This window comes from Propithecus coquereli, unplaced genomic scaffold, assembly GCF_000956105.1.
Source record: "Propithecus coquereli isolate 6110/MARCELLA unplaced genomic scaffold, Pcoq_1.0 Scaffold125, whole genome shotgun sequence".
NCBI lineage: Eukaryota > Metazoa > Chordata > Mammalia > Primates > Indriidae > Propithecus > Propithecus coquereli.
Genome location: NW_012136636.1, coordinates 7,316,742 through 7,330,115, shown reverse-complemented (window position 1 = coordinate 7,330,115; position 13,374 = coordinate 7,316,742). Strand labels below are relative to the sequence as shown.

At 42.2% G+C, this 13,374-nt stretch overlaps 1 protein-coding gene across 2 annotated transcripts in view; it reads left to right on the top strand.

Moving 5' to 3' along the window:
• The window catches only part of ANKRD10 (ankyrin repeat domain 10), a 34,460-nt gene extending 24,392 nt beyond the window's left edge, over positions 1-10,068 (top strand). Inside the window, exons 5-6 of one of the 2 annotated variants that reach the window (XM_012637950.1) lie at positions 4,481-4,576; positions 8,507-10,068. In XM_012637950.1, coding sequence (XP_012493404.1) covers positions 4,481-4,576; positions 8,507-8,982 — 572 coding nt within the window. In that variant the 3' untranslated portion in view covers positions 8,983-10,068. Of the gene's footprint in view, positions 1-4,480; positions 4,722-8,506 lie in introns of both variants that reach the window. The other variant, XM_012637951.1, reaches the window with a different exon arrangement.
• The last annotated feature ends 3,306 nt before the right edge of the window (positions 10,069-13,374 follow it).

Genomic DNA, 13,374 nt, shown 5'->3' with positions numbered 1-13,374 from the left:
TGGCTGGGCATGGTGGCGCATGCCTGTAGTCCCAGCTACTCGGGAGGCTGAGGCAGAAGGATCGCTTGAGCCCAGGAGTTTGAGGTCACTGTGAGCTAGGATGACGCCATGGCACTCACTCTAGCCCGGGCAACAGAGTGAGACTCTGTCTCAAAGTACAACTAAAAATATATAGAAAAAATTAGCTGGGCATGGTGGCGCATGCCTGTAGTCCCAGCTACTCGGGAGGCTGAGGCAGGAAGGTCGCTTGAGCCCAGGAGTTTGAGGTCACTGTGAGCTAGGATGACGCCACGGCGCTCTAGCCCGGGCAACACAGAAAGACTCTGTCTCAAAAAAAAAAAAAGAAATACTATCTGAATTATCTTTAGGGACCAGTTTGTGTGTTTTCCACTGTTGTAAGTCTCGGATTCAGCAAACGTCAGGCACCTGACTTGTTTTCCACACAGGTGGACACTGGTGGGAAACTACCAAGACTTAAACCACATGCAGCTTCCCTTTTGTGCTCTTAGAACAAAACCCCAAATCCCTCATTAGTCTTTCCAAAGCACTCACTACCACGTCTTTGTCCTGTGTTGCTCCCCTCACTACTGTCACTTCCTGCCTTCCTGAGTCCCTGCCGTCCTTTGCTGGGATTTCGGCCAAGTCCAACAGAAGGTCACCTTGTAGTAAAAGAGCCTTCGTTTTGTCCTTGAGTGCTGTTTTGATTTTAACAAGACCTTTAAGAAAATAGTTGTGTAAAATGTGCTCTACAGGAGAACAAACAATAGTTATTACTAACAGCTGGTGGGAAACCACTAAGGAATCGGTTTCTTCTTCCTTGCTCCTTAAATGGGGAAATTGAGGCTTCCCCAGTCGTTAGCATTCTCAATAGCAGAGGGCGCTCAGTTCAGTGAAAAGGCTACAGGGGCATGAGGTGTTCTGGTCACCTTGGCCACTTTAGGGTTATGAATCAGCACCTGGGATCCTTCCACATGGCACCTAGAGGCACAGTGGAAGGTAGTTTCTCAATCTGCCATAATCCTAAACTTAAATTCATTGTGTGAAACTACTTGGCAGTTTTTACATTTGTAAACTGTCTCTCCTGCTTTGATCTTGTCACATAACAAGTATGGGGCAGGTCAGAACACTTACATCTATGTCTTAAGATATGTATGTGACTTTTTTCCTTGGCCTGTTACGAGATTAATGTTAACATAAGTATAACTAGGCATTTTTCATAAGCCCTAGGTAGATCTTCTGCAGGTGTGCCTAGCAGTTAGTCTTGCTTTTATATACGTGTTGTGTGTGTCAGCGTGAGGGGTGCACCAGAGTGCATCCTAAGTCAACCTAGTCAGCACTAAAATACATCAGGACCTTGGTGTATAATTGCATTACTTCTGTGATGCTGCATAACTTCCCTGGCTTTTAAAACTGAGTAAGACCTTTTCCAACTGGCCGATGATAAATAGTTGTGGTAGTTACAGTTTTGCTGAGAACTGGCTTTAGGAAAGATGTCAGTACAGATGCAGACTGCTGAGTTGTCCTGGATGCCATCTCCAGGGGGAGCATCTCTTCCGGTCCCCGCCCAGCCAGAGGCGGGCTGTGGCTGCTTCAGTTCTCACACCTGGCAGTGGCTGTGCCTCTTGGGTGGGAGGCTGGAGGTTTTGAGCCAGTCCTAGGTAGTTTTCTATCCTGAATATTCAGCGTCTAACTTGTACTGCAGCCTGTCTTCTCAACAGATGCCCGCTGTGGGCAGTCAAAAGGCAAGGACACTGTAAAAAATGATGTTAAGTAAGATTTTTAGAGACATTCAGTAACTTTTAACTGAAAGTCAAAGATGGGAAGACAGTGCTTCCTTTCCAAAACTAAGTAGAATAAAAATGGGTAACTCTGGAAGAAGACATTTTCTTCTGAAATGTCTATACAGACCATCTTTCTCAAACGCAGTGTGTGTAAAATTTAAATGATTCCTTCCTCAATAGCCATAGGTAAGTGTGGGAGAAAGTGCTGCAGGTGGCGGGATCTTTGGTTGTGGAAGGAAGCAGAGTCAAGTCCCAATCCATTGTTCTTAAAATTTTGAGACGACAATTTTAATTTTATGGCTTATAACGTAAGATAATGCCTCCACCAGCCAGTTGAGAACTACTTATAGGTACTAGGAATAAAGAATGAAGAAAGCATTCATAAAAGTATTACTCTGGGCTCTGGGATGGCAGATGATGAGAATGATACTCTCAAAGGCGCTGTCTGTGGAGAAAGAGAATTCTAGGATGCTGTGTTAGCATCTGTTTCCCACAATTTCTTGATTGCTAAAATATGAAAGCCTTTCATTTTTATCTGCATTAACAAAAAATGTATCTACTAAATGGAGCAGTTACAGAGAACTCACTGGGTAGTGAGGTCCCTCTTAGTACAGGAGTGTTTGGTTTGATGTCCCCGACTCCCCTGGCCAGGGCTCTTCTGGCCCCCTAGTGGCCTCTGTGCCCTCAGGCTGCACTGCAGGCATCAGTGCTTCACCAGTCTCACCTGAGCTTATTGTGGTTCTGATTTTATTACTGGATGTGCTAATTATCCTTAATAGTTTGTTTATTTTCTGTGTTCTTGCTGGTTAGCCAGTGGCTTCACCAGTTGATGTGGGTACTATTTTAGGCACTGGGGCTTAGTGAAAAGTCAACATGTCTGCTTTCATTAAGTTTTTTCTTTGTCCTGTTATCTGGGGGATTTTTTTTTTAACCTGCTTTCCAGAGGTGTGACATTGCAAATATAACCTCTAGTTGCCACTTTACCCAGGGAATATTAGCATATGAATTCTAAAGTTAAGTATGGATACTTGAAGCTGTCTGCTTTGTATTCCCAGTGTTTTGCAAAGCATATTCACGGTTCGGTTTAGCGGCATTGCAGAGTGTGGAAGGAGCGAACCTGACCCACTACTGACTGCTGGTTCTTCATTTCCGAATGCTGTGAACTCCTTAGAGATTGTGAGGACTTCATCACCTGGCACACTTGGGGGACCTGTGCCTCTACCTCTCCCCCTACCCCCATCATTTTTTTCCTAAGGTGCCCTGCTTGCCACTGACTCCTGGAAAGTGACAGCGTGTTCCATAGTGCAGATGTGGGGTCCATGGAGGATTAAGAAAAGCTCCTAGTGGAAGCCGCAGTCTAACGCCTCTGGTTTTAGAGCACACCTGAATTTGAAGAATGCTTTTGGCTTGATACCTGTGCAGACTTCTATTATTTTCCCGACTACACAAATCATACTGTTCTGTCTCTGTCTCTCTCTCTCTCACATACTAATCATTCAGAAATTGGGTTTCTCATTCTGTACATTAGCATCCTTGGGGAATAATCTAGAACTGATTTACACAGTATAATTGGAAATGACTTATGTGCCTCTAAAATTAGAACTAATTAAAGCTGCAAAATTTAGTTCTCCCTATTTTAAATGTTTATTTGAAAGAAATGTTTAGCACTGAGAGTTATTTGTTATGTGTATTCTTTGGCCCAGAAATAATTCTAGGTATTTGAGTTAAGAGCCAGAAATGTGCACAAAGCTGTGTTTATGAGGATGTTAATTATGATATTCATGATAGTGGAGAAAAGTGAAGCAACCCAGACAGCTGCAGGGAATTTGGTTAGGTGCATTATAGAGTCGTATGGCAGATTAAAGATGAGTTGATAATGGGATTCATGCCATGGTAAATGGATAAAGCAAAGTGTAGCAGTGATTTGTTAGAATCCTTTTTGGTAAAAACACAGTCATGTTAAGATTAGACACCAGCTATCAGATGGGAGGGCCTGTCCCTGAGAAGTGAGGGTTACCAGGGTCTGGGGGGTCTTTGTGCCCAGTATGCATTGCTTGAGGGAAAGTGATTAGACATGTGCATTAGCATCTCCAGAATACAGAGATGATAATCTTGTACACACTGTGCATGTGTAGCTTCAGCTCCAAGTTTCTTGGAACTAAGACTTTTAATGTTTTCAATTTTATTGTATTTTGGTGCTCAGATCAAATGCCAGTCTGGGGTAGTATGGTCACAGACTGGTCTTGAGTCTCAGACTTTACATTATTTTTTGTTAATGAAATTAGTATATATTTTTTGAAAATCAGGATTGTTTTAATGGTTTATATGTTGTCACTTAAGAATTGTCTTAGCATTTCTTTTGAAAACCACTTGATGAATTTGAAAAAGTTAGAATTATCTCTAGGTTATATAACTACTTTGTGTTCTCCAAATAACAGTCTGAGAATTAGGATTTTTGCCATCAAGTAAATCTGTAATAGGTATGTGAAATTCTATAACTTTTAACTGAAACTGCACATTTCAAGGGTTATTTTTTACTGTGGAAAATTAAGTTTCTCAGTAGTGTACTAAGCTCATTAGTGGTCTGTAGATATTTAACAGTTTAAAGCATTTAGTGATCCCCAAAAGGAATGAAAACGTGTTTTAGGTTTTCTTATTACATACAAAGGAATCTGACGTAATCTTTGTTTTCTGTGCAGCTCAAAGCTTGGATCATGCCATGCCACTAGTGAATGGCGAGACAGAAGATGAGGCTGACAAAATGCACATTGATAGAGAGTTTGCCGTTGTAACAGGTGGGAGTGGACAGTTTCCTGTTAGCTGCAACAACAATCCAGTGGTTGAAGACACCAAACAACAGGAGAGTGCTTCTGTTGGACCAAAAGAAATAGAAATATATACTGTTTCAGCAATGCAAACCCCTTGTCGTTGCAAGAATCAGTATGCATATTATTTCTAACATACGTTTTTCTTAAACTTTTTTTGCACTTTGTTTTCCAGTGTCTTTACAAAATGTTATAATTTGCATATCTTGGGCAAGTTTGTAGATAAAAGGATAAGTGTTTTGGGTGCATTCTGTCAATATGAAACATAAGTGCAATCTTCCTATTCTGATTTGAAGGTGTTGCTTAATGTGCCTTGCTTATTTTTGATGAAATTTGCATTTTTAATTTGCTGACATGTGACCTTTGGTGAATATTCTGAACCATGCTATGGCTAGTGTTTTCAAAGCAGTCTACTGCAAGGATGACTACTGGCGGTAAACATTGAGAACTCGTAGATGTGGTTTTGATGATATGGAATCTTTTACCCAACACTCTTGGTGGTTTTGGTTTCTTTGGCCTTCACTCTATTAAATGCTGAACACTGTGTTTCACAAAACACATTTTAACAGTTAACATTTTTAATACACTAAAACAGTAGTTCTGTTTCCAATTTGTAAAAGGTAGAAGCTCAGTTCTTGTAGCATTTAGAATATCTAAAAAAGATTTTTCCATTTAGCTAATGCTTTTTTCTACTGTTATTTAAATGACTACAGTAACGTTTTAGTCATTCTCTTAACCTGTTACAGAAGTAGATATTTAATACTTTTTTTAAGTTATTATTATGTCTCTATGGTAAATTCTTCACTGGACATAAAAGAGTATGTATTTTGTTTACCAAATCCATATGAAAAAATCATTTCTGTTCATTAAAATTAAAAGAAAATGTATGCCTCTTTCTGGAAGCTACAGAATTGTTACGGGTAGTGTAGCCTTTTTGCCAAATAACTAAATGAAACTGGTAGATTTTCCAAAATAAATTCTGATTGGATAGTACATTTAAAATAATAGATTTTCTGTAATTAGGAGCTATTTGTGGCTGAAGATACAAAACAGAACTCAAAGCCTGCTTTCTAAAAAATGGCATTGTGTGCTTTTGGACAGGCGGAAGTAATTCCTCTTTATTCCTCAAACATTAATTCCTTGGTAAACTTCATCTGAGGTTGAGCATGATGGTGAAAAAGCCACGCTTTATTCCAGCCCACATGCCAGATGCTACCTATGCGTTCCCCCTCTCCATTGTTTGATTTGTAACACTCTGGCTGAATGAACAAAATGTCTTGAATCAGTGGCGGTTACTCACAGTTTTCCTCATGTGAAATAGCATTCCATGTCCACTAAAAGCTGAGGGAACTGCCACTTCTCTTTGAGAATTGTCACCAAAGTCAGGGTGTTCTTTAAATACTTCCCATTTGTTTTTTGTTCTGGTGAGATTATTTTCAAAGATTATAATACATTTCTGAAAAACTATGCACAAATGTCTTTTTTTTGCCCCAATTCAGCAGGAATGTCTTCATTTTTTTAAATGTCCCTAGTTCGAGACTCAGGGTAGGGGTGAGGAGGGTCCTTATGTCCAGAGAGGGAGCACTCACGTTAGGACATGTTTTCTTAGCAATCCAGATCTTCCGTCAGAGGGGCTGCAGGTGAGGAAGGATGTTGGCAGAAGCTTCATCCCAGGCTGACCCTGGCTGCCCTTGGATGTCGGTGGAACCTCGGGGTGGCTGGACAGTCGGTGAGAAGGAAGTGCAAGTCTTGACAGGCAGTTCAGAGCAGAGGAGAACGTTGGTGAGAGCTAGAGGCGGTGTGGGCCCAGTCAGCAGGTCTCTGGAACGTCTGCTCTGTTTTTGCTGTTTTATTAGATTTTCCGTAACAGTAGGAAGTTACCAACTAACCTTGATTCTGAGATTAAGTAATAGAACTAATTTACTTGGCATTAAAGAAAAATTCTCCTTTATTTCAGTAAACTACATACACACATAGTGAACCATGATAACTGTCTAGGTTGCCATCACATAAATATGAGTTTTATCTCCCAGGAAAGGTTGTTTATACTTTATTTTTGAAAAAAATTAGTTTAAATTTCCCCTGGGAATAACTTGTTTCGTTTCATTTTGTTTTTATTTTATATTTAGTCTTTGAAACACTTGTTCTCTAGTCTTCAGTTTTAACTAAATAGAAAAGCTATCATTGAAATTGAAAAAAAATTCATTTTCTGAAGAATTTGTAGTAGTTATAATCTATGATTATTGCTTATATTGCCAAAAAATTGACGATTAATGGAATGTTTAGAAGATGTTTTTGTTCATTGAACAAGCTGTTATCTTTTGGTGGCAGGAAGACTTCCAGGACACAACAGAAACCTCTGTCAGAGGTATATAGGTGGTGAAATGGAAGGGAAGCCCTTTATGGGAAGAGTCACACGGTGTGTGAGGTGTTAGGGTAATCAGATGTATTTAAACTCTGTCCTTATTCTAAAAGTTATTAGAACTGAGCTCTTCTATATTTAATTTCATGCCTTGCTTTGGTAATGTAGAACATTGAGATAAAATTTAACATTACTGAGCAAGCGATAATTTTATATTATCCTCTATACTGTTCTGTGACTTCCTGTGAACATGAATATTATTAATTCTCAAGTTCCAGTATACAGAAAAATAACTTGTAACTGCCTGTCCTGGTGTGCCCAAATATTTTGTGGTGGGCTTTTCTTCCGTAAGACATCTCCCTCCTAATGGATGTCTGTATATGCAGATTAAACTATCAGCATTTTTTCTGGGCATGGTGGCTCATGCCTGTAATCCCAGTACTTGGGAAGCTGAGGTGGGAGGATCGCTTGAGGCGAGGTGTTCAAGACCAGCCTGGGTAATATAGCAAAACTCCATCTCTACAAAAAAAAAATAGAAAAACTAGCCCATTGTGTTGGCGAACACCTGTAGTCCCAGCTACTCAGGAGGCTGAGGCAGGAGGATCCCTTGAGCCCAGGAGTTTGAAGTTGCCGTGAGCTATGATGATGCCACGGCACTCCAGCCTGGGCAATGGAGCAAGACCTTGTCTCACAAGGAAAAAAAAAAAACTAAGTAAACTATCAGCATTTTTTCTGGCATAATGTAATAAAATGAAACCTTGACCATCATAGTCATTTTAATTGCTGGACTCAGAAGAAACTATTCAGAATTGTGCTGTTGGCCCAAGACTGTGTGCATTAGAATCATTAATATTCATAGTTCCTTGCTGTAGTTGCTGATTTCTCTGTATTCTGCCAATGCTTTTAATGTGGCATTTTGCAGAAGTACTACATAGGTTTGAGTGTTACTAAGAAAAAATTTGTTCCTTTTAATATTCCTGTGCATGCTTCCCTGACTTTTGAGGAGAGAAGATTTTTAAAAACATTATATGATGCTGTCCTACATAGTGTGAAGAGCTTTCTTAATTCACCTGCTTCATTTATCTTTTTTCCTTAAGAACTAGAGAATTTTTGTGTTTTGTATTAATATGAACCCTTTGTAGAAAACCTTCAGTTCTGATGGACCTTTTCAAGGGTGATTTTTAAAACAGCTCTGTGAAAGTAATCTTAAAACAAGAACAGTTTTTTGATGGCTTTTTAGTACTGTGTTGGTATTTTTCACGGAGTATATTCGTTGGCTTATATTTTTTAATTTAGCTACTCAGTGCTACTAAAATGCATGTATTTTTCCGATCTTACTAGGGAAATACTATTGTTTTATTTTTAAGTCTACCTATGCACATTGTTTTTTCTTTGGACAAGAAACTGGTTTGTTTAAAAGAAAAAAAAAAAAGAAAAGAAACTAAATTCTTTAAAGGCTTAGCAACAATGAAGCATTTTATAGTTTCTCCTCTCCCGCTGGTTCTGAATTTTGGTGACAGGTGTATTTCTTAATGCAGATATGAAAAACAGTAGCTCCGTATCGAGTACATTGACAAATGGATGTGTCATCAGTGGACATTTGGACTTCTCCTCCACGAGCCAGCTCAGTGGGATGGAAAGCAGGAATGGCCAGTGCTTGGCAGGATCTACTGGCATTAGCAGTGGATCGGTCCCAGGACAGCCGTTTCCCAGTAGCCAGGGTTCGCTCTCTGTTAACGGGACTGAGGAGCCAGAAAAGACCATGAGCGTTAACCCTGAGATGTGCGGTTCTCTGCACTTGAATGGGAGTCCAAGCAGCTGCATAGCCAGTAGACCTTCCTGGGCAGAAGACATGGGGGACAATTTGCACTATGGACATTACCACGGGTTTGGGGACACTGCCGAAAGCATCCCTGAGCTGAACAGTGTGATCGAGCATTCCAACTCAGTGAAGGTGGAGGAGCGGTACGACTGTGCCGTCCTGGGTACCATGCACCTGTACCACGGCTCTTAAGTTCAGCGGCCTGGCCCTCAGAGACGCAGCCATTCTCCCTGGTAGCCAACTCAGAACACTGATGTAGCATCAACTTGAAGTAATGTCATGACTTGTACTGTTTTTTATGCTTTCTGAAAAAGTAAACTTACTCGACAAGTTCCCAGTGAGTGCTCGTTTGTGCATGAGTAGGGCTTACCTAGTGCGTAGATGTTTCTACAGTGGGGTATTGGTCCTTTTATAAAATGCACTTTTGGAGGTCAATTTTTCTGATGCCAGTCTCAATATTTTGTTTTTAATACTGTCACCAGATACTGCCATTTTCCCTTTTGTCAAATTAAATCACACACTCAAGATAAACTGGGGCAGTAAAGGAGGTGCCTGGTACCTGATCTCTGTTTGCACAGAGTCGTTTTCAAAGCTCGCTTTCACTCTTCCCTGTAGAATCTGCGACACAACACAGCTGTTTCCCTATGCAAGGTACAGAGACTTCTTGGCAGTGATTTGTATGAAGAAAAGAACATTTGTCTTTTCCAGTGTGTGTCATTGAAGCTTGGCAAGTTGCCTTGTGGACACACAGTGGCTGGGGGTCAGCAAGCCCCCGTCATGCTGCGGCTTGCTGCCTTGGGCCGCAGCCTGGCCAGTTCTGTTCATTGTGTTTTTATTCCACATCCCCTACTTGGTCTCTAGAACATTTACCACGGATAACAGATTCCTTTATATGTAGTGGAAGTTACTGTTTGTAGGAACTGTCAGGTCAAAATATTTAACTGACTCTTTTGACTTATATTTTCTTTTTTCCTTGTTCTTTGGGGGTTTTCTGCTTTAAATATACACCACTATATATCCAATTAACTGAGAGAATTTTGTCTCTCTCTTAATAAAACTGCATTAAGTTCAAGATTTTATAGAAATTAGCTTTTGTTTAGGCAACTAGTGGTTGCACTGTGCAAATATTGTAATGAATTTTTACTTTTCTGATTTTTGTAATAAAAATTGGTGCACATAGAGAAAATGTCCAATGAACAAACCAATGTTCTAAGAGTGTTACTGACATTTTGTTTTAAAACTGTCCTTTACAAATTTAATAAAAAACTCTCACACTCAGTTTGTTCCTGGGGTGCAGTTTCTTTCTAGGGTGGGGTTGGGGGAGAAGGTATCGGTGGAAGGAATGGGAGGGGAGGTTGAAGTTTAGTATCGTGTTTTACTTTGCCTGTGATTTTACTTTGTTCTGATTCTCTTCATATAGTATTTTTTTCACTTCTGATTTGTTAATGTACTCTGGTTTTATGGGCACGTTGTCTTACTGAATCTCTGTAGGGGAAGTATAAATTGCATGTCAGCCATCCCAGTATCCTCCCTGGGTGCTCGTTTTCATCAAAGACAGCCAAAATGTCCTAAACTTCTTTGGCTTTAGCAAATATTAATATAAGCCTTTTAAGAATATAAATTTTAGTTCATGGCAACAAAATAGCCATTCTGGCATGCCTACATATGTTGTTTAAAACATTCGTGCCTTTATGCACATTATTGTAAAACAGTAGATTGGAGTGAGGGAACATTAAATTTTGGAAGTTTTGCAGAATGACGCCAAGGGCAGGGAGAGGGTGCACGGCGCTGTCACTGCTGCCGTCACTGTTGCCGCCTCCCGTGCATGGCAGGCAGCGGGGCTCAAAGACCATTTTAACAGACAGATTCAAGAAGCCACCCACACCACTCTGAGTTGAGATAAATGAAACTTAGTGCCATCCCCTGCATGGACTATTTTTTAAGGTATTTCAAAGACCTTATAGTGAGTTAATATTTACTGGAAAACGTTCAGTGGAGCTGTAATAGGTGTCTGAAATTCCATGACTTTTAACTGAAACTGCATATTTCAAGAAATATTTTTTACTGTGGAAAAGTAAAAAGTACTCAGTATAGATAGTACTAAGCTCATCAGTGAACTGGGCAGCAGAGGGTGGGGTGCCAGCGACTATGTGGGTGAGGGGCAGGGGGCCTCTGGTGGCTGGGCAGGTGTGTGCCAGAGTGGGTGAGGGTGTGTGAGCATGTACCAGGAATCCCGGTGCAATGCCTCGGCTCAAGGTTTCTTGGGAGGCTGTGATGCAGTTGCCAGCCAGGGCTGTGGTCTCATCTGAAAGCTCGCAGGCTCTGGGAGGCTCTGCTTCAAAGCCCACTCACGTGGCTGTGGCAGGACGCAGCTCCTCCGGGGCTGCTGGGCTGAGGGCCTCAGTTCTCTGCTGCTTGTCGGCTGAGGCCACCCCCCTCCCGCCCCCCGTTCCTCACCACATGGGCCCCTCCATGGGGAAACTCACGCCATGGCAGCTGGCTTCCCTCAGAGCACGAGAGGAGCTCCAAAACGGAAGCCACAGCCTTTTGGTGGCCGTGGCAGCATCACGTGTGCTGCCTCTGTCCGCTGGAGCTGGGTCACTAAGTCAGCCAAGGGCACACCAGAGCTAGAACACGTCTCGGACACTACCTGCCACAGACATGGACATGGATGTTCATGGTAACAGTGAAAAATTGGAAACAACATAGATACCCAACAAGGCAGGGATGGGCCCATAAATTACTGTATAATTATGAAATGTAATACTGTACAGCAGTTAATAAACACCAACGAGGTCTTCGCATATGACTCGATGCTAAGTGAACAAGTTGCAGAGTGCTATGTTCAGCACAGCCCCACAGAGGCCAGTTCGAAAATACACCCACACCGTGTGCTACCATCTATGTTTCTGCATGCAGACACAGATGTCCCTGAAGAATGGAGCACCTGAGTGGGAAGGGTGGCCACCGCCTGCAGAGGGCGCCCAAGAGGTGGGAAGGGATGCCCATGGAGGAGGTATCAGATTTTTGACTTTATTGCCTTTTATTTTTTTAAGGAAGAACTGAAGCCAATTGCATTAAACAATTTTTTAAAGAGCAAAATAAGAAAGACCAAACTAGAGCAGCTCTGCCTGGTTTATCTCAGCCTCCCCTTGATCTTTCCCTCTCATCTTTCTGCAGCTACCCTCTGCGAGGCACCGCCCTGAACGTTAAGGTTGCAGGATGGTTTTGAAAACAGCTTCGGTTTTTCTGTTCTGCCGTTACGACTGCCACACAGCTTATGACTGCCACACAGCGCGCTCACCAGTGAATTTAATTACAATGTTTTTAGAAACAGCTACAAAATTGCAAGTCGGATGCATCAGCGGTGGAGCCAGTCCCATTCCCTCTCCACTGAAGGATATCTTTCCATTACCCTCATCTGCTGCTGCAGTCTTTCTGACAGTTCATATAATTCAAGATAATTGAAGCCTGTTTTGCAAGCAAAACAACATGAACCACTATATGAAGTAGCACATTAAGGCTTTAGTTCATAACGATGACACTTTTCCTTATTTCAGTGATTTGGACATTCTCTCTGGAGGAGAAAGGGGGTCTGTGGAAGACAACCAAGAGAACAAGGCAACTTTTATCCCTGGCAATGTGGGATCTGCACCCGAGGCGGGAAGAACACAGGAGAGAAATTACAGCTATTGAAGTACCCTCAGTGGGTTGCATAAAACGAACAAAAGCGATGATATATTTTCCAGTAATGAACACCATTTGCATGCTCTCCCTCCTGCCGGCATCCTAGGTAATTAGATAAACTCACAGCAAAGGGAAGTGATGTGGCGTTTTCCATGTGCAGGGAAAATTCCCCTTGGTGGACAGAGCCTAGTGACCAGCTCTGGGGTCCGTCCACGGGAGCAGAAAGCAAGCCGCCAAATGTTGGATTAGGAGGCAAATCACTTACTCAAGCAACAATAAATTCTCCCAGCAACAATAGAAAGAAAAAATACACCAGACTGTGACTACCAGAGGGAAAACTGAGAGCCTTCGACAGTTAGTCTGTCCCTCTGGTTCACGGCGCCCCACCTCGGGAGCCACCTTCCTTTCTTCTGTTACAGTCACTGGCGTGGTGTCTACATCCCGACGGAGCTGATGAACGTGGTGTGACGGGTACAATGAGTGAGCCGGTTCTCACCCGCCTGGGATGTTGGCCTTCCAGAAACACGGGCCCCCGGGAGCCATCTGACCTGTCGGGCTGGAACAAACCGTGTGCAGCTCCGCGTAGAATGTCAGTGTTCGTGGCAGAGCTTTGAACCACGACACAGCTTTGTACAGGCAACACCTGCCCCCTGCCGTGCCTGTGTGAGCAGCCCACACCACAGCGACTGATCGCTCTGAGAGGCTGTTCTGGTGGAGACCACGGGATGTGGGCACCGTCCTCCCTGCCAGGCCTGGGCCAGAGGAGGAGCAGGACAGGGAGAAACAGCGGGATGGTTTATGGGATTGTTTATGGGAGTAAAGTGCAGGATGACTATAAGATATCTCTGAAAAGTAGCACTTCAGGGAAGTCTCCTTAGGGCTCTTTTTTTTTTTTTT